Source organism: Poromitra crassiceps (genome assembly GCF_964638095.1).
Source record: "Poromitra crassiceps genome assembly, chromosome: 2".
Taxonomy (NCBI): Eukaryota; Metazoa; Chordata; class Actinopteri; order Beryciformes; family Melamphaidae; genus Poromitra; species Poromitra crassiceps.
Window position 1 is genome coordinate 26,161,839 of NC_139624.1, and position 26,239 is coordinate 26,188,077.

Sequence of the window (26,239 nt, forward strand, 5' to 3'; positions counted from 1 at the left end):
GATAAAGAGAGAGATCATTTAGTGTGTGTACATACATCTCTGTCTGTGTGTGTGTGTGTGTGTGTGTGTGTGTGTGTGTGTGTGTGTAGGACTCCCCAGGAGGGTGGCCAGGTGACACTGCAGCCAATAATGGAGGAGGACATTGAGCCGCCTGAGGCTCAGACTGAATCAGAGAGAGCTGCTCCCAGCCTGATGACGTATGACACACAGAAATATACACACACAGGGACATCAGCAAGCTAACACACACACACACACACACACACACACACACACACACACACTGGGGTTGGCATATTGTCACAGTTTGACCCTACAATACCACACAACATCATGGACCTTTGTACAAAAACGATGCTTACACAGCTTTCCATGTCAACTCTGTGATGTATTGAAAGCACAGTTGATGTGAGAAAAGCACTGGTTAGCGACACACTGCATACACACACTTCAAAAGAGACACACTGCATACACACACTGCATACACACTGCATACACACACTGCATACACACTGCATACACACACTTTAAAGACACACTGCATACACACACTTTAAAAGAGATTTGGCTGTGGCCTATTCTGACCCTGAATGGTAAAAGCTAGGCTGATGTCAAAGATGTATGTAATATATACATATATATAATATCATGTGTATATACAGTACAGGCCGTGTCTTGTTGCTTCACCATTATGCTACAGAATTTAGAGCGGACATTATTCCCACCAGGCTGTGTAAGGTTGAGAATACATGTGTTGCTTCAAGGCTTCAAGCAGACATCAAACATCGTAAGCATGTAGGTCAACCTGTGATGCTTGAAGTTTGAGGGATTGAGGGATTTTCATCAGCAATTTAGCAACTACTGGACTGGGTTAGATAGACTAGAAATATGGCGCGCTCCTGTCTAGCACGCTGCTCGTGCTTGAGCGGGCGGCACTCATTTCTACCTACTGTGCCTCGTTGGTTCGCCCTTCGAGGTCTATTTGAACTATTTGCAATTAACTCGCGAGTTGTAGCATCGGGGTGCAGCAGGAACAGAAACCTGAACCTCTGATTTCAAATCATGAAATTTAACTAGTGATAAAATAAATAAATATCTGAATGAGAAAAATCCTCATGGAATAGAAATTCACTCAGCCGAGCAGGAGATCAGCCCATATCGCCAGGTCAGACAGGCAGGTTACAGCACAAATGACATGAGCCTATTTCACTTCCCACCCAATTCACCCATTTTGCATCTAAAAGGCAGGAAGTAAAACAGGTGCAAGCATAACACTAATGAGGGTTTCCAACTTCCAATTCGGTGATCTAGTGCTGGGGCCCTAATCAATGTCTTGCTTGCACCTGTTTTACCTCCTCCCTTTTAGACACAAAATTGTGTTAATTGTGTGGGAAGTGAAATAGGCTATTTGGTGAATTGGTTGCTCAAAGGCAGATGGCTGAGGGGGAACTATGCTTTACATGCTATTATAATTACTATTACAAGTGATACAGTATATTGTATTCGTATAGTCTAAATGAAACATTAAGGTTCAGATGGGTCGCTGTGCGTGGAAACGGCTGTAATGACCGCAGCGCGATTCCTTTCATTGTAGCATTTTCTGAGTTCTTCACTGACACATTTCATGCTGCCAAATAAAACTAATTGGACTTGCAACATTATATTTAATATTTCAAGGTCAGAGAAGTGTCTCTTTTGAATGTATTTCGCCTCACAATGATGTGAAATCAGGGGGCGAGGTCTCTCAAAGGAGAATAATTAGGGGCGTGATATTTAAATGACGATAGATTACAGCCGCTGGGTTTATCAATGAGTGCTCCTTCTTATGCTGTGATTGGCAGGATACAAATGCTTCATAACACGAGCCCTATTGTAAGAGGCTTCTGAAACTGCCGTGTCTGCCAACATTGATAAATCCGGGCCAGTATGTTTTAGTAATAGTAATAGTAGTAGCAATGGTAGAAGCAGTAGCACTAGTAGTAGGAGTAGTAGTAGGAGTATCCTGTGCTTCAGTGGAGAGGTTTAGTGTTGAAATGCCACCAACAATAAAGGTTTTTTGCGGGAAACAATATACCGTATAACATTTTGGAATTTCATGGCATGAAATCTAAAGCTATTGAATATCCAAATATATCATATCAGCCTTCAAAAGCTCATTGGGGACACCCTGACATTATGGGGCACACAGCAGGTCAAAACAATGAGTATATCAATGACACAGACATGGTCTATCTGAGCTTTGGTTTTAATCCAAATATTACAAAAGTCTAAAGTCATGTTATAGCACTTAGTGACAAGCAAGACAACAGTAAAACTGTCAGGTTGTTGTATTGAGTTTGGCGTACCACATAGGAGAGTGATCCCTGTTATCCAAGAATTGCAACAACACTGTACCGTCCACCACTCACTCACTCCCTGCCTTCTTGTCCAGTTTGATCTTCTCCCACCTCCAGAGGGATGATGAAGTCACCTTTGACACTCTGCTGCCCCCAAAGACCACCAAACGCAAGACTGCAGCTGACAAACTGTATGAACTGCTGGGTGAGCGAATCAGAATTAACTATTATCTGCAGTTAAAAAATAAATAACTGAGTGCTGTTTAAAGAAATTGGTAAATTAGAAAAACGTCATTATATACCGTACCCAAATTCTCTTACTTAACACAGCTATCACAGTACTTGTAATTAAGGTAAAATTGTCATAATAAACAACAAAGAAATACCGGTAGTTGAAATGAATGTTTTCCGGAGTTAGGTACTACAGTACAACCAAAATTACAAGACAATCACTGGCACAGTGGTTTGAAAGAAGTATTCACCTCATTTGATTTTCTTGATTTTGTGGTTTATAGTAGTTTACAGTCTAGAGAGTCTGAGCGGGACAAAATGGGGTTTCAAAGAAAAATAATAAATTGTAATTTTTCCATTCATGAAATCACAGAGGGTGCACTCTTTAGTAGGGCTTTTAGTCACATTTCTTCATTGACTTGCATAGTGAAACTGTATTAATCTCTGATGCCCCCCCCCCTCCCCCTCAGAGCGGGTGATGGCAAGACGACTGACGGTAGAGCAGGCTGAACCCTACAGTGCCATCAGCATCAGCCTTGGACCACTCAGTGCCTGAGGATCCCCCCCCCCCACCCCATCCCGTTACAATGACTCACCTTAGGGCTTAGGCTGGGGTCACGTTCACAATTTATTGCAGTATTTATGCATTATTGTTGATATTGAGATTGTTTTAAACATTTTAATTTGTTTTACCATTTTATACGGTTTTTATTTATGTTGTATTGTTCTGACATTAATGTTTTATTTTAAAATGTAACACTTTATACGGTTTTAATATTTTTCTTTTATTAATAAAATGTGATTTTTCTCAATCGTGTAGCACATGATCTTGATTTATCTTTCTACTGCTAGAATCATAGTCAGGGGTGAGGAATCTTTTCATTGTATTTCTGTAGTCATTGTTATTTGTAGGATAGTCTTGCTTGCCAGGAGAGTCTGGCTGGGGAAGGCTTTCACTGTGGACTAGAGGAGAAAAAGGCTCTTTACAGCCATCCACTGAACGTACCATGCAGGCTGGGCCTGGCTGGCTTCATTGCATAATCCACATCAATCATTTTCAGCATGTAGCAACAAGCTAGCGGATAGCACTGCTGTTGTTATTGTTTCAAAGGCAGCGGCACAGGCATTTGAGCTCGGCAGATTCGACACGTACAGCAGCAGAGGCATACCGATTCGACACGGGTGGGGTGGACGGGAAATCCAAATATGGTCGCAGCCGCAGTGAGAGCGGGTGGGAGCCAATTGCAGAGCTTGCAGGGAGCGGAATGGGATTTCCATCCGGCACCGACTGAAATGGTCGGCACCAATGGGAGAGCTAAGTCCACCATGCTGCTAAGACAAATTCCTCGTATGTAACTTGCATACTGTGGCAATAAAAGTGATTTTGATTCTGATTCTGCTTCAACCCAGTCAGACTATTTGTAGGACAGCTCAGTGTTTTTTGATATTCACTGACTGAATAGCTGTAAACCAATTTTTAACACGATTTTAGATATTGAGGCTCATATCCTGAAACGACGAGATGCTCACTCCATCTACTGTAGTCAAAATCACGAGTTAATCGTCTTTATGTTAAATCATGAAACTATGAATCTGTTTCAACTGGAAGGTGGAAGTGTGTTCTTTTGTCTCTCTGTATGCTATGTAAATCAGTGATTTTCAACCTTTTTCATATCAAGGACCCTAATTTAGTCCACACCCGAGCCAGAAAGAAACAGTAGAGCAGTGATACTCAACCCGAGGCTCGAGAGCAGGCATGTCCAAAGTCCAGCCCAGGGGCCAATTGCGGCCCGCAGACTGATTTTAAGCAGCCCTCTGCTTGTGGCCTTCCTTGGTTAATCAAGCAAGGTCAATTTGCATTTTGTCCATTCACCTAACGATGACAGCACGTTCATAGAGTTTGTAGACAAGCACTAACTAATGTTTTCAGATGGTAAACAAAATCCTTAGAGTAGAATTGTCGAATAGAATAGAATTGACCCTGGAATACAATGAGGCCATTTACACCTGGCACTGACGTGTTTTCTGTGATCAGATTGTAATCGGATATTGCTTGAGCACTTGAAAGTACAGGTGTAAACGCCCCCAAGACACATTGAGGACGGATTGCAATCTGATCGGCCATACCACCTCTGGAGGTGGTCAGGGTCGTGTGCATTGTGTGACCACATTGCACTCAAGTGTAAATACAATACGTCCTCTCAATCCACATACAACAGCAGTCGCCACTGTTTTTCTGCTGCTCTACACTATGGAGCTTGCGTGATGCGATCGCAATCGGATCTCAAAGGGGACACAAAAGACATATCAATACCAGGTGTAAATGAAATCAGGTTAATGTGGTCAAGCACTATCCGATTGCAATCTGATCACAGAAAACGCATGTTAGTGCCAGGTGTAAATGGTCTCATTGACTGTATTTAAGGGTTGTAGCATAGACTGTATAGGTTGTAGCCAATTCAGTGACAGACGTCCACGGACCATTCGCCTTTTTCACAGCAGCCGTTGTGTGTCTCAAAGGCAGGCCAGGAAGTAAACGTTGCAACCAAAACATTAATGAGGACCCTGGCACCTAAATGGATTGGAAGTTGGAAACCCTCATTCATATTTTGCTTGCAGTTGCACCTGCCTGGCTGTGTTACTCCTTGCCCTTTAGACACAAAGACCGGGGCCACCGGGTTCAAACTTGGAAGACGCAGGGAGATTTACATGGGTAGCATGTTAGGTTTAACATGGGTAGGAGGTGGCATCAAGTTTTAACATGGGTAGCATGGAAGAGCCACGTTAAAACCCTTTCGTTTTGATAAGACTAATGAAACGGTATGAACAGTAATTCTTCCATATACAAGACCATTAACAATAACAGATACACCACCTGGAAACAACAGTTATGAAAGCATTTAGCTTTAATTATTCATCAAAAATGTGGCAAAATGTCACCTGTAAAATGTTCTTTTTTTGGCCCTCCTGAAGCATTAATCCATATATGTAAAACACTTTTTTTGATTGATTGAAACGATTTATTTCAAACAGTTAAAACAATACATAAAGTGAAAAAAAACTGTAAACATAAGTCTAATAGACTTACTATAAAAAATACGTAAACTCAAACATAAAAAAGGCGAACTGTTTGAAAAGGGGCAGGAAGAAGCCTAGGCTTATCGAGTCCTGCCCCCAAATCATTCATAAACAAATTCATACATCCCTATATTATATGCATATCCCAACTCTCACGCTGACAACACTGACAAAACTAAATGAATTAGACACAGTTTATGTGCATTTTTTTCCTTTGATGCAATTGGCATCATCAAAGAAAGACCTGAGCAATAAAATAAATAAATACGATATTTGTCTTGTCAAGGTCAAAAAAATGAAAGGAAAAAGATGATTGATTTTTTCTTACTTACACATAAAGCTTTCAAGAACAGGAGTGTTGATATGGCAACGCTGGTCAGGTCATAGAGCGGTGTCAACTGAATCTGCATCACGTTTACTACAAGATGCACTCAGACCCAGACCCTGCTTCCTGACTTCCTTAGCCACTCCACACAATCACCATGGAATACAAATGAAGCAAGTTGTCAAGTGATCCACCGGACTACGAACACTCGATACCCACTGGCCATCAGATGACTCCTCATCCAAGCCAGCAACCCCACAGTACCACTCAAAGTCCCTGCTGTTAAGGTTGACCTGAGACGGGTTTCTGGATATCGCTGAACCTTTTGACATTTTAACATCTTAAATTCTGACCATTTTCATGCAAAAAACAAAACAATAATAATCCCTGCCAGGGTAGAAACAACATTTACTGTCATGGGACACTGAAACGGATACCAAAACAATATTTGTTCGGTGGGTGAGCAGCTCCTTCAGGCAGGTTGAGATAGTTTCATAGATCTGTTTCCTGTCAGGTTTTCGACGGCGATCCCTGAGGTGTAAAATAGAGGAAGAACCTCGGTCTAATCCTACGTACGGTTTTGGAACATTTCCCACATCCGAGTCCACTCTGTGTCAAACTGGCCAAAAGCCCAAAGAGTCCACTCTGTGTCAAACTGGCCAAAAGCCCAAAGAGTCCACTCTGTGTCAAACTGGCCAAAAGCCCAAAGAGTCCACTCTGTGTCAAACTGGCCAAAAGCCCAAAGAGTCCACTCTGTGTCAAACTGGCCAAAAGCCCAAAGAGTCCACTCTGTGTTAAACTGGTCAAAAGCCCAAAGAGTCCACTCTGTGTCAAACTGGTCAAAAGCCCAAAGAGTCCACTCTGTGTCAAACTGGTCAAAAGCCCAAAGAGTCCACTCTGTGTGAAACTGGTCAAAAGCCCAAAGAGTCCACTCTGTGTCAAACTGGCCAAAAGCCCAAAGAGTCCACTCTGTGTCAAACTGGCCAAAAGCCCAAAGAGTCCACTCTGTGTTAAACTGGTCAAAAGCCCAAAGAGTCCACTCTGTGTTAAACTGGCCAAAAGCCCAAAGAGTCCACTCTGTGTCAAACTGGTCAAAAGCCCAAAGAGTCCACTCTGTGTCAAACTGGCCAAAGGCCCAAAGAGTCCACTCTGTGTCAAACTGGCCAAAAGCCCAAAGAGTCCACTCTGTGTCAAACTGGCCAAAGGCCCAAAGAGTCCACTCTGTGTCAAACTGGCCAAAAGCCCAAAGAGTCCACTCTGTGTCAAACTGGCCAAAAGCCCAAAGAGTCCACTCTGTGTCAAACTGGCCAAAAGCCCAAAGAGTCCACTCTGTGTCAAACTGGCCAAAGGCCCAAAGGCAGTGAGTGTCTTGTTGTGACCATGTGTCAAGTGTCAGGATGAGTGGATTGGATTGAGCTTGTGCTTGGCACTTGGTGCTGCAGGGCGGAGCGAGGTGGGGAAACCCCACTCCTGCTCAGTTGACTTCCTCCTCATCATCATCATCAGGGCGGAGCTAGGTGGGGAAACCCTACTCCTGCTCAGTTGACTTCCTCCTCATCATCATCACTATGAAAGGCTTCCTCCTGCCCGGACGGGAGAAAGACATGGGAATGTTTTATCGGAGGACATTTGTAAAACTCTTTGTGTTGGATACGACTTAAGGTGAATCATCTCGACGTGGTGTAATCAGTGTGTGTGTGTGTGTGTGTGTGCTACATACATATCCCCCCTGCTGTGCTGCCCAGATGGAGTAATGGTCCTGCAGGTATCTGGCTCCGAAGCCCAGCAGTCGGTTCATCGGCAGAGTGTCCACCGCCGACAGACGGCTGGTGACCTGAGGAGGAATATGACCAGTGGTTATTGAAGCCCAACAGTCGGCTCATCATAAAATTCCATATTTTTCACAGACCCTATGTTCTTGACTGGATTTGATTTTGGTGGGTATTTAATACAATGCAGTGGCTGAACATTATTCTTCACATCAGCAAAAAGTGTGGACTTAAAGTGGGTCTACAATACATCATCATAAAAGCTAGAATTGCGTGTGTGTGTGTGTGTGTGTGTCTGAACCACATTTTCCATACTTCTCCAGAACTTTTTTTCAAATTCCCAAACTATTCAAGACCTGAAAATGATCAAATTCATTTTTAACACTTTTCCAGACCTGCGTAGAAAGCATGAAAACAGCTCAACTCATCCTCTGGATTCTGACTAGAACTTAACCAGTGTGGGTTTTTGAACTGAAACTGTTATTTTGTGACAATATTTTGCATCACATTTAATCATTTTTATTCCAACAATCATCAGGATTCAGTGTTTCCACCCGGAATCATATTTTTGAAATACTAGTTGCAGACAGCCACATTTTTAGAGGATTTATTCGACTGCATTACTGAAAATGATTTACCATGAAAAGGGATAAAAAAGCATTTAAGAATGAATCCCCTTCAAATATGAATACAGTGTTGTACATCATTACCTCACAGGTCAAGGCGATCTGGGTCTTGGGTGACCCCTGATCCCCCAGAGTATCGGAGTCAAAGGTCCCGAAGCCCATCCTGCTCAGGAAGGTCGATATTAAGCTCTCAAAGATGCTGTAGTTCCTAAACAGCCCAGGCAGAGAGGCGTCTTTCAGCATCTGGTGAAAGAGGAGAGGATTTCTGTCTTTAGTTTTTACATTTGTTGCTCCTTTTCTCATTGACAGGTAGTCAGTGTGAGACTTTGGCGACACCTAGTGGACTATAGCAGTAATTCACAACATACCGGTAAACTAAAAAATGTGTCATAACTGGTGAGCAATCAATGGGCCACATACAAGCCCATCTAAAAGAGCATTTATTTTAATTGATTGATTCTAGATTTGTGCAAACAAAATCGACATGACAAGTGGAGTGTTCTAGTGTTTCATGACCATGACGTCATCCACAGTCAACAACACGCGGTGCGCTGCAATAAAAGCAGAGGCATTTGTGAACTCTAGACATGGTGTAATATGGGCATGTTGTGCAAACGCTGGTGCCGTGTGAAGGCCTGTGGAAACAACTTGACCAAGGTATTATTACCATGTCTCATGAATTCCACAAGCAGTTCCTATGCATAATGCAAAATCTTAGGGGACAGTACTAGATACAGATTGTATCAGATACAATACTCATTTGCAACAGTATCAATACTAAAACACTTACGTACTTTCTCTTAATGACATATCAAACATACTACAGATTTTGCCCTCCCTATCATTGGTGGGTATCTGTTGCTTCAACAAGATAAATGGTTCTGATACATGGGGTCATCTGCTGTGTAAAGTTTTTAATGAGTTTTATCGGTCCTAGATTATGGAGAAGAGTGTGTCTGTCTGTCCATCTGTCTTCCTTTATTTTTATGACTCTTGATGTGTCATCACCCCACCACCCGCCCCGCCCACACCCCCACCCCCCCGGTATCAAAAATGGTAAGGAGTATCGATATTTTCCTGGGTATCGTTACAAATTCTAGTATCGTGACAACCCTACTTTTTACCTCCTCATTGAACTTGTCTCCCTTCTCCCTCAGCAGCAGGCCGATTAGCTTCTCCACGTCGTCTAGAAAACACAGAGAGCAGAATGGATCAACATCATCTAGAACAGTGGTTCTCAACTGGTTTAGCCTCATGACCCTCATTTTTCCATAGTCATCAAGTCGCTACACAATTTTCAGAATTTAGCCTAATTTTGTAGCGTCATTTAGCCCCCTTTGCTAGCATGGCATGTTGGTACCAAGGGATGCCTTAGGGCTTCTAGCTTCATATGGTACCAGACTGTGGTTAATGAATGTTTATCAAACAGCGAAGTTTGTGTTCAGCAAGATAATCTTCACAAACGCGGACCACTTTTATGACTTCTGAAACGTCAAAGTAAATTTTATTGTCAATCACTACCATATGTACAAGACATACAGAGCATCAAAATTCCGTATCTCATGATCCACGGTGCACTCCATATACAGATAGGAGACAACACATGACATAAAATACGAAGATAAAATAGATAACAAAAAAAACATACAATAAAATACTACCGTAGGGGTCATAATAAGTAGCCTGGGTGAACCCAGCCTCCACGTGACCTGCTCTCAGACCTGTTCTGACTGGGAACTGAGAGAGCAGGTCACGTGGAGGCTGGGTTTACCTAGGCTACATAATAAGGTCACTGTAATCACTGTAATAAAAGTCAGATAGTGCAAACAGTGATGGCAGAAAAGTGCAATAAAATGAACAAAGCGACACAGTCATTTTGCATAAAGTGACTGGTGCTGAGTGTGGATATGGGTTCAAGTCCAGACTGGGGGCAGAGGGAAGAGAGTGGAGAGCGTTTAACAGCCTGACAGCCTGGTGGACAAAGCTGTTAGCTAGTCTGGTGGTGCGGGCCCGGAGGCTCCAATATCTTCTCCCAGACGGAAGCAGGCAGAAAAGTCCATGAGAGGGATGGGTGGGGTCGCACACAATGAGTGCGTTTACATGCACACCAATAAACTGTTTATTAGCGGATTTCTGAGTTACCTGATTATTCAAGTGGTCATGTAAACAGCATAAACCGATAAGCTTTATCCGTTTATGGTCATAAACGGGTTATGAATAAACCGATAAACACACCTAGGTTTCTGGCCAATAATCGGTCTTCTCTCTGCATGTATACACCTTAACCGGGTTTCTTTCGGGTTTATATATCTGCGCATGTACGAGTTGCGGGAGAGAGATGCACAGGAGCGCGTGAGGTAGGGAGAGACGCGCTGCACTCACTGGCCCCTCTCTCCTCCCTCTCCCCCGGCCACAGCGGGGGGAGAGCGGAGCGGAGCGGGGAGCTCTGCTCTCTCTCCCCCGGTGTCCCTCTAACAGGCACCGCTGCTGCACTGCACTATCATGTTGAAATGTCGATATTCTACAGGAGACGACTGTGGTGTCTGCTTGCATGAATAAAGTCCCCAGTGCCATGCCGTGAACATTACAGGGACGAACATTTGTCTCGGATTGCAAATAGAATGATGAATTTATTAATAAAACGCATTGTCCAAGGTGCGTGCGTGACGATGTTTTTCAGATGACAGATTAAAAAAAACACGTAGCCTACGGACAACAGACTCAGTCGTTCAAAACACAAGACACACATAACGTTAATATCCGTGACAAATTCTGTCCGTTTTCTGACAGGTAGAGTATTTCAATTCAACACACGTTGTGGGTCATGAACATTTGACGTGCTTGAGTCACCTCACCTGCCTGCCTCTGTGCTGTGTGCTCGGTAAAGTTGGAAATATTATTGACAGATGCACTTCCAAAGCGACGCGATGCCTATTCCAATTTTAGTAAAGTAGACGAGATACACAACCTAATTTTCACCTAAACCATCCTCTGCGCTGGACAAATAAATTAGGAAAATGTGATTTTGCATTTTGCAACTATATTCTGTTGTTTTATTGCGGAATTAATGCTGCCTTTCTGGAGAAAAATCCGACTAATTGACTGAATCATGTAAACCCGGGTTTCTCCTATTGTCGGATTATTAAAGTGCATGTAAACGCAGAAATCAGATTATTGCCATAAACTGATTATTCTCAGTTATCCGTTTATTGTCTGCATGTAAACGCACTCAATGTTAGTGGCTTTGCGTTATGCAAGAGCGTATCTATGTAGTCAGAGATTAGTCTAGTGTGCCTGCAGCCAGGTGACAGTCAGTCCCTCCACTGAAACACACACACCACCCTGCAGCCAGGTGACAGTCAGTCCCTCCACTGAAACACACACACCACCCTGCAGCCAGGTGACAGTCAGTCCCTCCACTGAAACACACACACCACCCTGCAGCCAGGTGACAGTCAGTCCCAGGCACGTGCACACATAGACATGAAAGGGGGCTTGAGCCCCTGCCTTTTTTTCAGTCTGTAAAAAGTGCCTTTTTTTTTTTTTTTTTTTTTTAATTATAATACATTTTTTCATTTTCATTCCAACAACACATGAACAAAACAAACAGCTCAGACACATTAAAAAATAAAATAAAAAGTGCCCTTTCCTGACCATGAATGCATTTCTAATGGTGCTTTGTATGGAAATTGCCCTTTCCATGCCGTCACTGAAGGCAGCATTCAAAGAGAAATGCCTTTTCCGAGCTCTCTTGGCCTTGAATGCACCATTTGTAATAGGCCTCTGCATGGAGCAGTGTTTTTCTAAACTGCCCCTGAAGGCACCAACCCAAAAATGAACCCAAAAATGAATGAATAAATAAATACATAAATAAATGAACCACCCAATAAATAAATAACCAAAATATAGGGAACAAATGCAGAATTGTTGCTCTTGAAAATATTTTTTACTTTACACTATTGGAAAGGGATGTTGTGTTGTTGAATCCGCAAAAAATAAAAAAAAATCTAATACACCTTATCTAAATCTTCTGTCTTGCTTTTTAGAATTATGGTTAAAATGCATGGTATATTACAAGCCTCACTCAGTATCGTTCAATGTTTCTGCCTGTGTTGCTATCTGTTGTAGTACAACAACCTAAAGGGAGAAAAGGAGCAAATACATATTGATGCTTAAATGATTTCACAACAGTATTGCAACAGCATGCAACTTTTATATACTAATATTATTCAGTTATGGAGTTATTTTTCCGTGACAAGTCTCATCCTAAAATGAGATATTCCTCTAAATCTGGTTAAAATCGGAATATTTAAAATGAGTTATACCCCTAAATTGGCCTTCAAATTGCCTCAAATTTCCGCCCTCCGGACGGCGGCTGTAGTGCCCTTTTATGAATTTGAGCCCCTGCCCCTCTAATGTTCTGTGCACGTCCCTGGTCAGTCCCTCCACTGAAACACACACACCACCCTGCAGCCAGGTGACAGTCAGTCCCTCCACTGAAACACACACACCACCCTGCAGCCAGGTGACAGTCAGTCCCTCCACTGAAACACACACACCACCCTGCAGCCAGGTGACAGTCAGTCCCTCCATTGAAACACACACACCACCCTGCAGCCAGGTGACAGTCAGTCCCTCCACTGAAACACACACACCACCCTGCAGCCAGGTGACAGTCAGTCCCTCCACTGAAACACACACACCACCCTGCAGCCAGGTGACAGTCAGTCCCTCCACTGAAACACACACGCCGCCCAGGGGAACAGCTGTCCGGGGTTGGAAGGCACTAATAGCGCCGAGCCAACTTGGCCAGCAGGGGGAACGATGCAGCAGCATTCTAACTACTGTAGTACAATTCCATATTGTCGGTTAATGAGAGTCGGCTGTCGGCCACCCCTAGATGCAATCAAATGAAAGTGAAAGTGAAAGGACACACGGAGAGAATGTCTTTGCTCTGTTGCTGCTCAAAGGTCAAAGACAGAAACCCATAACCTACCTTCTACTCCATCTGCTTCTATATCTGAAGGAGTGGGCGGGGGGACATCATCCACTATCTTAGTCAGTGCGTCAGCCACCTTCTCCAAATTCTCGCCGTCGCTGCCTCCATCTGGAAAAAACACCAAACCAATCACAGAGCATTTGAACACACACACTTCCACACACAAAGATCAATGACCAATCCGGCCCAGGCTGCACCTAATGATTATTTTAATTATTGATTAATCTATCAGTTAATTAATTAGTCCTTTGTCTATAAAATGTCACAAATAATGACAAATGAGCCTAAACTGATTCTTAAAATTGCTTACCTAGGTTGCTTTGACATATAAGCTGGTGGACTCGGTGCGATTCAGGGGGGTGAAATTGCAACATTGTTGCGATTTTCATTTGGTCTGGTTCTCTTTCACACAGCAATTTGTCACAAGCGCACCAAACTTTCTAAACTATGTCACGTGGTCGAAACTGTCACTCGTCTATTGGACAGAATAGAGAAGGGAAATATCCAACACGTTCTCACTCCGAGCACGTAGCATATTGACGCTTTGTCCCGCCCCTTATGCGCCACTTGTTACTAACATGGTACCCTTGAGCGACCCATGAAACGACTTGGGCTTTCCGACTAAACTCAATGCAAACCCATAGAAGTAATCTTTGACGCTTATGGCAACTGCTCCTCCATTAGCCTAACTGCTCCCCCATCAGTCAACTGCTCCCTCATTAGCGTCTGGGGGGAGGTTAGGTTTAGGCGTGGGGGGTGGGAGAGGTTAGGTTTAGCGTTAGGGTCTGGGGGAGGTTAGGTTTAGGCGTGGGGGGTGGGAGAGGTTAGGTTTAGGGTCTTGGGGAGGTTAGGTTTAGGCATGGGGGGTGGGAGAGGTTAGGTTTAGGGTTAGGGTCTGGGAGAGGTTAGCTCCTCCAGACCCTAATGGGGGAGCAGTTGACTAATGGGGGAGCAGTTAGGCTAATGGGGGAGCAGTTAGGCTAATGGGAGAGCAGTTGCCATAAGCGTCAAAGATTACTTCCATGGGTTTGCATTGAGTTTAGTCGGAAAGCCCAAGTCGTTTCATGTGTCGCTCAAGGGTACCATGTTAGTAACAAGCGACGCACAAGGGACGGGACAAAGCGTCAATATGCTACGCGCTCTTGCCTGGCTGAGGGCTGACTGAACAACACAAGTGAATCCGCAAAACACAAACCATGGAGCAACACCACCTGCAATATTGGGATTGTTTGTTTTACTTTGGTGTTACTATCAAATCAATATTTGACAAGAATGTGCCCAATATGAGTAGCAGATGAGGCAGAAAGCTGTTGAACATTTCATTCTACAGATGAGACAAGTAGCCTACGTACCGAAGGAGATAGCCAAGCCAGCTGTTGAGAAACGATGTGTTGTTGTTATGACGACGTATGTCACGACGGTGCCATGGCACGAGTCCGATACCTCACGAGTCCGACACCTCACGAGTCCGAAAAAAGAGGCATTATATTCCCCGTTTTTCACTAACCCAAAACCTAACCTCTCCCACCCCCACGCCTAAACCTAACCTCCCCCAGACCCTAACCCAAAACCTAACCTCTCCCACCCCCACGCCTAAACCTAACCTCCCCCAGACCCTAACCCAAATTCGGTCTCGTGAGGTGTCGGACTAGGGGGCAGTCCCCGTCACGACGCGGCGCGCAGGTACTGTACACGTGTGCACGCCGCAGTGTTTGTTTTGCTCCCTTCTACCGTCTGATGGGAATTACGGCTCTTTGAAGGGAGCCGGATCTTATGGCTCCGTTCATTTCCGAGAGCCGTTCAAAATAGCGGCTCCTCGTCCCCCCCCCATTTTTTTAGGGGGCGTGCACTAGCCTACATGTCTGGGAGGAGGGCAGGAGACAGGGTATGTCTGGGCATGTCTGGGAGGAGGGCAGGAGACAGGGCATGTCTGGGAGGAGGGCAGGAGACAGGGCATGTCTGGGAGGAGGGCAGGAGACAGGGCATGTCTGGGCATGTCTGGGAGGAGGGCAGGAGACAGGGCATGTCTGGGCATGTGGGAGGAGGGCAGGAGACAGGGCATGTCTGGGCATGTCTGGGAGGAGGGCAGGAGACAGGGCATGTCTGGGAGGAGGGCAGGAGGGGGACACCTCGCCATTCCGAAGTGTCGGCATTCCGATCATTGACTTCTATGCTTTCGGAGAGGCGGCCCTTTTTTATCTCCAAAAAATGTTTCGCCGAGAGGTTAGGTTAGGCTTAGGCGTGGGGGGTGGGAGAGGTTAGGTTTAGGGTTAGGGTCTGGGGGAGGGTTCTTTCGCAATGGCGAGACAGATCTCAATTTTGTCGGAATGCCGGTATTTCGGAGTGCCGACATTTCGGAATGCCGAGGTGTCCCCGGGCAGGAGACAGGGCATGTCTGGGAGGAGGGCAGGAGACAGGGCATGTCTGGGCATGTCTGGGAGGAGGGCAGGAGACAGGGCATGTCTGGGCATGTCTGGGAGGAGGGCAGGAGACAGGGCATGTCTGGGAGGAGGGCAGGAGACAGGGCATGTCTGGGAGGAGGGCAGGAGACAGGGCATGTCTGGGCATGTCTGGGAGGAGGGCAGGAGACAGGGCATGTCTGGGAGGGGGTTCCTCTGCCTTTCCGACATGCTGCCACTCCGAACGTTAACTTCCATTATTCGGACTGGCGGTAGTTCACCTTAGAAGCCGCAATGCCGACCTTAGGTTTAGGCGTGGGGGTGGGAGAGGTTAGGTTTTGGGTTAGGGTCTGGGGGAGGTTAGGTTTAGGCATGGGGGGAGGTTAGGTTTGGCGTGGGGGCTGGGAGAGGTTAGTGAAAAACGGGGAATATAGACCCCCTTTCGGAGTGCCGATATTTCGGAGTGGCAGAACGTCGGAGTGGCAGCACGTCGGAGTGGCAGCATGTAACCGTCTGGGAGGAGGGCAGGAGACCGGGTATGTCTGGGCATGTCTGGGAGGAGGGCAGGAGACAGGGCATGTCTGGGAGGAGGGCAGGAGACAGGGCATGTCTGGGCATGTCTGGGAGGAGGGCAGGAGACAGGGCATGTCTGGGCATGTCTGGGAGGAGGGCAGGAGACAGGGCATGTCTGGGAGGAGGGCAGGAGACCGGGCATGTCTGGGAGGAGGGCAGGAGACCGGGCATGTCTGGGAGAAGGGCAGGAGACCGGGCATGTCTGGGCATGTCTGGGAGGAGGGCAGGAGACAGGGCATGTCTGGGAGGAGGGCAGGAGACAGGGCATGTCTGGGAGGAGGGCAGGAGACAGGGTATGTCTGGGCACGTCTGGGAGGAGGGCAGGAGACCGCGTATGTCTGGGCATGTCTGGGAGGAGGGCAGGAGACAGAGCATGTCTGGGAGGATCGAGGGCAGGAGACAGGGCATGTCTGGGAGGAGGGCAGGAGACAGGGCATGTCTGGGAGGAGGGCAGGAGACAGGGCATGTCTGGGCATGTCTGAGAGGAGGGCAGGAGACAGGGCATGTCTGGGAGGAGGGCAGGAGACAGGGCATGTCTGGGAGGAGGGCAGGAGACCGGGCATGTCTGGGAGGAGGGCAGGAGACAGGGCATGTCTGAGCATGTCTGGGAGGAGGGCAGGAGACAGGGTATGTCTGGGCATGTCTGGGAGTAGTGATGGGAATTACCTTTGAAGGGAGCTGGATCTTATGGCTCTGTTCCTTTCTGAGAGCCGTTCAAAATAGCGGCTCCTCGTTCCCCTTTTTTTTCTTTTTTTAGGGGGCGGGCACTAGGGGGTTCCTTTGCCTTTCCGACATGCTGCCACTCCGAACGTTAACTTCCATCATTCGGACTGGCGGTCGTTCACCTTAGAAGCCGCAATGCCGACCTTAGGTTTAGGCGTGGGGGTGGGAGAGGTTAGGTTTTGGGTTAGGGTCTGGGGGAGGTTAGGTTTAGGCATAGGGGGAGGTTAGGTTTGGCGTGGGGGTTGGGAGAGGTTAGTGAAAAACGGGGAATATAGACCCCCTTTCGGAGTGCCGATATTTCGGAGTGGCAGAACGTCGGAGTGGCAGCACGTCGGAGTGGCAGCATGTAACCGGGCACTAGCCTACTGTTTATCTGCGAAATCACTAGGATAATGATATGGTACGATTTGGATCAGATTTGATCTTAGACCCACCACTATTTCATTTAGCATCTGTGGACTGCAGCAGCATTAAATTACTCATACATTATTTCCAGACCTTAAGTCAATGATCTGCATTGTAAACATGACACAAGGTGACACATTATCCATCTGCTTAGTCAGAGAATTTACTTCTTCTATGAAATGTGTTGTGTAAATAAAGTTGGCTTTCCTTGAGTGCAATTCATGCAACACTTCGCTGCTCAGAAAGTCGGCAGATGCACTCCGTTTTGATATTAAGCTGAGTCCACCCACCCAGGCCAGTTACAGCATGCGCCGGTAGGAATTAACGAGCGCACCTATCCTCCCTGCTCAGCGGGCTAGCAGAGGGAGGAAGGGAAGTCTACCCTGTGTGTGGTGGCCTGGTGGTGAGCGCAGGCAGTGAAATTTAGGCACAACATTAAAATGAACGGCTCTCAAGTAGGACTTGGTTCCCTTCGTTCATAGCAAAGAGTCGTTCAATAGATTTGGATCGTTCGCAAATGTTACATCACTATCTTCTACTCATGATGCACTGCATGAGTGCATCAGATGCACTGCATGACTGCATCAGATGCACTGGCGCTCTTGTGTTTAGTCCGGGTTGCTTTCACACAACAAACGAACCGTGCCATGGTTCACTTGGAAGCGAACCGAGACCCACGTTTTCAAGCGGACCAGAGTTCGTTTGCGCTTTCACACCCCAAACGAACCGCACTATCCGAGGGAACTCTGGCGCAGTTAAAGCGGACTAAACAGCTTATATGTAAAAGCGACTTTAGTCTGACCAGCAGCCCAAAAACCAAAATGTAACAAATTTAACACGAGAGAGAGGGGGTTGTGGGCACATTTACCACTGGTACAGGGTTGTGGCACGAGGCGAAGCAGAGTGCTATAAACCCTGTTCCAGTGGTAAATGTGCCCACAACCCCCGATCTCGAGTGTTAAATTTGTTTTCTACAACGGCTACCAAATAATATAAAAAATACACAATTGTAACATCCAATTCATTTATTTATAATCATTACTGGTTTCAGAATACATTTATCCTTCCGCCGCAGAATATAGTTCCATACACAAGATCAATGATTGCACTAAACATTTAGTTGCCTTTGAGCCAAAAAACAACTAACCTATTCCTTAACGGGATTCACAGTTATTGATACATTGCCTGTAAAAGTACAGTTATTTAAACAGTTATCTAAAGCAGCCCGTTTTGGTGGTGGTGTGTTGATATCTGGTGACGGCAGAGGGCGTTTGTTTGTTTGACAGTCCCAGGTTCGGGGTCCGGGCGCTAGTCGGACCTCCCGCAAGTCCGACCTCCCGCTAGTCCGAACTCGTGACAACTCAAGCTCAGCCAGTTCTCTCTCCCCAATTTCACCATGTCGTTCTTTGTTCACTTCACCTTCATCTTCATCTAACCACTGCTCAAAACTCAATCCACCCAGTAAATCAAACGTTACTACGAAATCGGACATTTCCTTGTGTTGCCATTTCCTTGTTGAAGATTTTCCAGACTGCAGGCTAACAGTGGGCGGAGTCAGCACAGGGAACGGAGTCAGAGGGAGCGGAGTGATACTGCGGTTGGAGCCGAACTGTAGATAGACCCTTCTCACGGGGGCCATTTTGTGTCAAATTGGCAGGGTAAACACAGGTGCAAGCAACACACTAATGAGGGTTTCCAAATTCCAATCAATGGAAGTTGGAAACCCTCATTAGTGTGTTGCTTGCACCTGTGTTTACCCTGTCTTTTCGACCCAAAATGGCCCCCGTGAGAAGGGTCTATTGTTGGCGTATTTACCACTGTTGCTAGCCAATCAGAATCCAGTATTCACTCATGCCGTTGTAGAATATTTATTTTATAATTATATAGAAACCGAGAAAAACAGAAAATCTTAGCATTTGTGAGCTACAACCAGCAAATGTTTAACTGATAAATTACGAAAATGTGAATCGATTATCAATCAGTTCGATCAACTAATGAATTAACCAACTGATCCTTAGTCTATGGGTTTCCCCATTCAAACAACAGAACAGCATTCAAGAGATCTAATCTAATCTAATCATGACTGTGATAAATTGGTTTTGGTGTTATCACTTTGTCATGAGTCATCGTGACCCAATCCGCACGTTTCTGCTACAGGTTAAGTTATTCTGTGTTCCAGACAACTCAGAGGTTGAGATTTTCCTACCTCCTACTAGAAAAAGTACACTGGAAAACCACTCAAAGTCGGAGTTCCTACTTGTAAAGTTGGGGTAAATCCATCTACGCTGATTTCACAGAGAATCAGTTGTCTGACGTCACACAACACACAACAGTATCATGCACCTGGAACGCTTGGAGGTCAGAAATCGTAAATTTCAACTGGGAAATTCTGACCTCTGACATTGTCCTCATACGCAGCATTACTACAACACTACAGATCCAAAACATCCTCTCTTCGGCCATGTGGGGCGGCTTTAGCTCAGGAGGTAGAGCGGGTCGGCCAATGACGCAAGGGTTGGCGGCTCGATCCCCGCTCCCTCCCAGCTGCTGTCGTTGTGTCCTTGGGCAAGACACTTAACCCTCCTTGCCTCATATGAATGTAGACATGAATGATGGTACGAATGGTGTGAACGAATAATGATTCTGTGAAGTGCTTTGAGCACTTGGAAAGGCGCTATATAAATCCAATTATTATTATATATATTATTATGTGCCAACCAAAAGCCGCCTTAAATCTAGAAACAGCTTGCTAAAGATCGAGTGTCACGCCGCTCGGAACATCGAGCACAAGCAGTGAAAGAGTCACTCAGTGGGAAGAAAGACTTAACAACCTCCCACCAGCAACAACAATGGAGCTACAGTTCAAGTTTAGTTTATTTTCCATTTGCATAGAAATTTACATTAAAATGCATTGGAATTCTTGTTCACAAGCCACACCTCCATCGTGGTATGAAAAGAGAAACACAAATACAGAGAGCACATGACAGACACTAAACATGGTAGACATGGATACATTCAGCATGTCGGCACAGTGCATGGTAAAAGTACAAAATATAATTATAAGGCGACGTAATAAAGTGCTGTTAGGCCATAATGGCACGCTTGCATGGTGCAAAAATAAGAAAAAATAAAAGGATAAAATAATAAAATAGTACAGTAATAGCAGCAGATCTAAAAATAAATAAAAATAAGATAAAAATAACAGATTAAAACAAAAAGGTGCAATTGTGCTATTTATTCATTTAAGCACCGTACTGCCTCTGGGAAGAAGCTGTTCACCAGTCTGTCCAGGCGAGCGAGGCACTGCCCCCTCGAGCAGACACAAACTATGCAGTGTGGAAATGCCTAAACAGACTAAGATCTGGTGTTGGACGAGCAAAAGCCACTCTCGCAAAATGGGGATATTTGAACGACGGGGACGTTGTGTGTGACTGCGGCACCGAACCACAAACCATGCAGCACCTCCTGATATGCCCCCTGCTGGAACACCCCTGCACAGCATCGGATTTGGCAGAGTTTAATGAGAAAGGACAGCAGTGTGTTCAGCTGTGGCTGAAACACATCTAGCATTGTAACTGACATTTCTTTGTGGACACGATAAGAAGAAGACTACAACAATAGCTCCTTCACAGGAACAGACACTAGTATTTTAGCAATTCAATTCTGGGTGCTGCTGACTCAGAATAAGTTTCTTTGCTTTCCCATAGATTAGAACAAGAGATCATCTTTTCTTCAAATTAAAGGCAAACCAAAAATAATGCAAAATAATTTGGGCCCTAGGCCGAACACTGCATGTGGTTAGAATCACAGATAGTATTTGATATTGGTTTGACACCTGAAAATGCTTGCATGACAGGTTAGACAGGCTATGGTACATTTTGGTAGAAGAGTATTGTGGGAATACGATTCAATGTTTATTTGATCCTGCAATAGTGACTCCTCTGCTAGTCTCGCAGTGTCAACCGTAGATGATATCTACCTCCGTCGCTGGAAGCTTGATGACGTCGACGGTGGGTCTGACTACGTGAGACTACTCCTCTGCCATCTACCTTCCTTGGTCCAGTTGAATGCGGTTTGGTGTGATATTCTCTCTCCATACAGACGAGAATTGAACAGACCGGAGTCATCGGAGCCTTAGCACATATTGCTATACGACAGTCAGCTTTCCTTCCCCCCAATACTCACCATCCCCGGATCTGAAGCCGACACCAGCTGCTCTGCCATTCTCCCCTCTCGTATCCTCTGGCTCTCCTTTCTGGGGTCGCACACATGGGAGAAGCCTCAGCAGGAGTTTCTTCTTCTTGGAAACGCTCTTCTTCCTCTGCTTGTCCGGCTTCATGTCTGTTGTTGTCTCAGCAGGGCTCTGGGGCGACAACACACCTGGGCCCATCTGGGCATCTGGCGACCCAGCGTCTCGAGCTGCAATGATTAATCCTTTAGTTGATCAATAGAAAATTAATCGACAACTATTTTGATAATCAATAAATCGTTTTTATTTTTTTTACGAGGAAAAAAGTAAAATGATCTGATTCCAGCTTCTTAAATGTGAATACTTCTGGTTTCTTTACTCCTCTATGACAGTAAACGGAATATGTTGTGGATAAAATAAGACATTTGAGGTCATCATCTTGGGCTTTGGGAAACACTGACCGACATGTTTCACCATTTTCTGACATTTTATACACCAAACGAGAAAATCGAGAAAATCATCATCATATTAATCGATAATGAAAATAATAGTTTGTTGCAGCCCTACCAGCGTCCCCTCTGTGCTGTCGCCTCTGTGCGTAGGCCATCATGAGCCTGAACTCTGCGGTGTCCTCCATGCTGTCTGCGTCTGAGCTGGGTTTGTGCTCAGACATGCGGTCGATGTTGTTGTTGTTGGCAGGGCCGCCCGGGTGCCCCAGGTCCATGCTGGCTTCCTGTTTCTGCTGAGAAAGGAGAAGCTGTGACTCATGCCAGTCATACTGTATGTGACTGCATATTAAGAGAAGAAGCCGGCAGTTGAGCAGATGTTAAAAGTTCAGTTTTATGCCATCAAGTGATTTATCTTGTCAATTTAAAGAGGATTTTAAGTTTGAAAAGTATTGACTTTGTGAAAACAGGAGATATGGCCAGGCTATTTGTCATTTTTGAGCTTCTAATTTTTGAGCAGAAATCCTCAAATAACAGGAAGATAGAACGGTCTGAAAGGAATAAAAGGTTTTGTAATTTATGTAATGAAAACTGACTGTGGGATGAACACCATGATTTGTTTGAATGTAAAAACACAAGCATCGTTGAGAATAGAAAGAAGTACCTGCCTGAATACTTTGTAAACCATACGACTCGTCTGTGTTGAAACTTATATTGCAGACAGATCAACCAGTATGTAAACTTGGTGCATTTTTTTTGCCTCTTTAAACGATTTAATTTAATTTGTGCCAAAGATCTATTCTGGCTGTTTACCCCACAATGTGTCTAGAGTAAATACATTTTAATCTGGGGAAAATACATTCTTCTTCTTCTTCTTCTTCTTCTTCTTCTTCTTCTTCTTCTTCTTCTTCTTCTTCTTAATTATTATTATTATAATTATAATTATAATAATTATCATTATTAGTAGTAGTAGTAGTAGTAATAATAATAATATAGGCAAATAACAGTTTTACAATGCACGAAGACCACAACAACAAACAAAAAACAACATAATTATAGTTATAGTTATGTTGGTTTATTTCTTAAGAAATAAACCAGTGTAGCAAAATGAATATAGGCATAGCAGTTTTTTATGCTCTCTCACAACTACGTTCAAAAACCAAGTGTGTATCGAAGGACTTGTGTGCGGGTGTACACTGTGTGTGTGTGTGTGTGTGTGTGTGTGTGTGTGTGTGTGTGTGTGTGTGTGTGTGTGCGTGTGCGTGTGCGTGTGCGTGTGCGTGTGCGTGTGTGTGCGTGTGCGTGTGCGTGTGCGTGTGTGTGTGTGTGTGTCCGTGTGCGTGCGTGTTATCCACAAAATATCAACATACTGTATGGAAATTGTTTCAGCGGTTATTCCGACAACATTCACCAAAATAAGTTATAACCGCCGGGTGGGCGGTGGCATACGAACTAAAAGTTGAGACCGCGTTAAAGTTTACTTTACTCCAATATTGCCCGATAACTAGCCTTCCAGATTATTCCATTGAATGGAATAATCATAATAATCATCTTAAATCTATAACTTCAGTGAGTCTAGTCAACACAGACAACATAGGCTACTTACAGTCGCCGTAGGTGAACAGATGTGTAAAACAAAGATGTGTAAATGTCTCGTTTGAATTCTTTATCCTGCTCGCTGGCTGCTCGACTTCTCTCTGTCAGCTGGAGCCTGGAGCTCCACAAACTCTTCTTCTTTCACGTCATGGGGCGGCTGATATCGTAAGATGGTATGAAGAGGTCTCACTCAGTCGCCATTTCGGGGTACAACCAAACGGACCATATTCTAATTCGTCTCTCGTCTAGTCTGTGAATATGAGTCTGCTTTATGCGTGGGCGTGGCAGATTAGTATGCCAATTTAAATAAACAAATACAAATGTGACAAAATGTAGTGTCTTTAATGTGAACGCAACTGCAGTAGGCAAGAAGAGGCATCGTCAGCATAGACGATCTTCAATATGACAGACAACTGAAAGTGAAACCCAACATCAAACAATGACAAAGCAAGTGTTTCAAACTTGATTTTATTTATTCTAAAATGATGGTTACTCAGTTGATGTTACAGCTGTACAATCTGGCATGCTTTGTCATTATGCCTCTCAAATGTATATACTGTATATATATTTTCCACAAATATTCAAAAAAGAAAATCCACCTGCTGGACATCAGGATAAAGACTGGGGATTTTGTTTTGGGAACTTTCTAGAATGTTCTAGTGTTGGGGAAAACAGTGAAGAGTTGCTTTTGGTTTGCATCAGATTTCAGTGATAAAATAACACCAAAATAGCTACTCTTTTTTAATATATACTTTTTTTTTTAAATATATATATATTCTGAATATGGCACTAAGGAGTCCTTGTAGAAAATGGAAAGTGACAATCAGTGTGTAAATGAAAAGAGGGAGTTATTCTACATCTTCACACTGACATTTCACCACACAGCTGCATTCTCAAACTAGGGCAAAAATCATCACACATACACTCTGGGTGTGATGCTGAAAACTTTAGGAGCAGCATTCATTTCTGCACCTGAAGCTGTTAAAACTACAGGGGCAGGTTGTTTTGATGAAGGATGGAGGGTGGAGGCAACCCCTTGTTGGAAGAAATGATGAAACACTTAATTTCCATTAGAGGAAATGGAAAAATAATCTATCACAATGCTGCAAGCTTGGTTGTTGGATTTGGTGACTTGGGGGCACAGTTCCTCGGTTCAAATCGGAGGAAAACACCTGTGACCTTCCATAGCCTACATGACTAACCAGCCCATGTGACATGAACCAAGCCATGTCGTCAGAATGACTCACCAATCTAACCGGCTGTCCGAGTTACGCAAACCTGCTTCGTGAACTCAAAGAGCCATATCTCAAATAAAAAGGTTGAAAATCATACACACTGCACATTATTTTCAGTGATAGAGATCTTAGAAATTACTTGGACATATTTTTTTATTAGGTTTGCCAAACTCGTATAATATACAGCTTTGGGTATGTCTGCCTCAACAGAATTAAAGGTTGCTACATTCTGGCACCTTGTGTGACCTCGCAAAGCATCCATTAGATGATAGGCTACCACTCTGTAAACCTGTAATTGGTGCTGTAATTCACTGAAATACTCATATCATGAATATATCATGAATATATCTGCTAAATCAGGTTGAATGAAACACTTCTTAACCGGTCACACCTACTCTTATCTTTGTTGAATATTTCATCAACATACTGTACTGCTGCATTTTGGAAGTTTGTTTAGAGGGGAAGCGCTGTATGACTCAATGTGGACAAAAGATGACTGGGTGGTCAAATGCTTTTGGGAATCCCAGCTGTGACAGCGGGAACGTCAAATAGCTGAAGACGTTGTGTTCATCTTCACGACCATGTGAGAAATCTCACACACTCCTGTCACACTGAGCGTGTTTACATGTAGACTAGATCATTCTGGGCAATAGTTCATATCCTGGTCATACTGGTACAAGATGTTACATGAATCTGCATATCCCACTCACAAATAATAAACAGGATATTTTGAATATTAACATGGTAACAGATAACAGCTATCCTACCTCATATTCTGCCTTCTTATCATCAGGTTATGCTCTTATCAAAGTTTTGATATGGTAGTTACATGTGCCAACTTGAATACCCCCAAACAACACAAACGTACATGTAAACACATTCAGTGTAGCAGTAAATGACATGTACAGTAAAGGGACTACAGGGTTCTCATCTGTTACATTCACTGTAAAAAAGAAGTGATCACATCATAGGTGCTCATGAAAAAGAAGGTAACTGAAGGGAATATAGCATTTAGATTGTAAGATAATCGGAACTGAAGTAATTTGACACACCCTGAAATAATGGTTGGTAACGATTATGAGAACGTTAATCAAATTTCAGTCTCTAAATGATAATTGAATGTTTAGCTGCATATTCTGTGGATATTGGAGGTCATTATTGGAAGTAATTGCATTACTGAGTTTATAATAATAAACAGGCGATTAGTCATTTGTATCGGTTTACAATTCCCAAGTAACCTTTTGACCCTGATAGCATTCCAGCCTGAGACCTGGTAAGACTGAAACCTTTTCAGAACAATTTTGCAGGT

General features: G+C 44.3%; 1 protein-coding gene and 1 long non-coding RNA gene across 4 annotated transcripts; one reads left to right on the forward strand and one right to left on the reverse strand.

The window, feature by feature from the left end:
* Nucleotides 1–95: 95 nt before the first annotated feature.
* Nucleotides 96–3,139, forward strand: LOC310790376. The gene is made up of 3 exons (XR_014553377.1): nt 96–197; nt 2,432–2,541; nt 3,038–3,139. It is a non-coding gene; the product is annotated as an uncharacterized lncRNA (long non-coding RNA).
* Nucleotides 3,140–5,663: 2,524 nt separating this feature from the next.
* LOC310772035 (uncharacterized protein) lies at nt 5,664–23,805 on the reverse strand. 3 transcript variants are annotated; one of them, XM_083631966.1, is made up of 8 exons: nt 23,706–23,805; nt 22,221–22,395; nt 21,650–21,883; nt 13,362–13,472; nt 9,490–9,551; nt 8,450–8,608; nt 7,691–7,804; nt 5,664–7,553 (listed from the first exon to the last, which is right to left on the reverse strand). In XM_083631966.1, exons 2-8 carry the CDS (start codon nt 22,375–22,377, stop codon nt 7,509–7,511), a joined length of 882 nt encoding a protein of 293 aa, XP_083488092.1. In that variant the 5' UTR covers nt 22,378–22,395; nt 23,706–23,805; the 3' UTR covers nt 5,664–7,508. The 3 variants fall into 3 exon arrangements, with proteins under 3 accessions (XP_083488092.1, XP_083488091.1, XP_083488093.1); XM_083631965.1 differs by having other exon boundaries at nt 22,221–22,392; nt 23,706–23,791; XM_083631967.1 differs by lacking the exon at nt 13,362–13,472 and having other exon boundaries at nt 22,221–22,392; nt 23,706–23,791.
* Nucleotides 23,806–26,239: the final 2,434 nt, after the last annotated feature.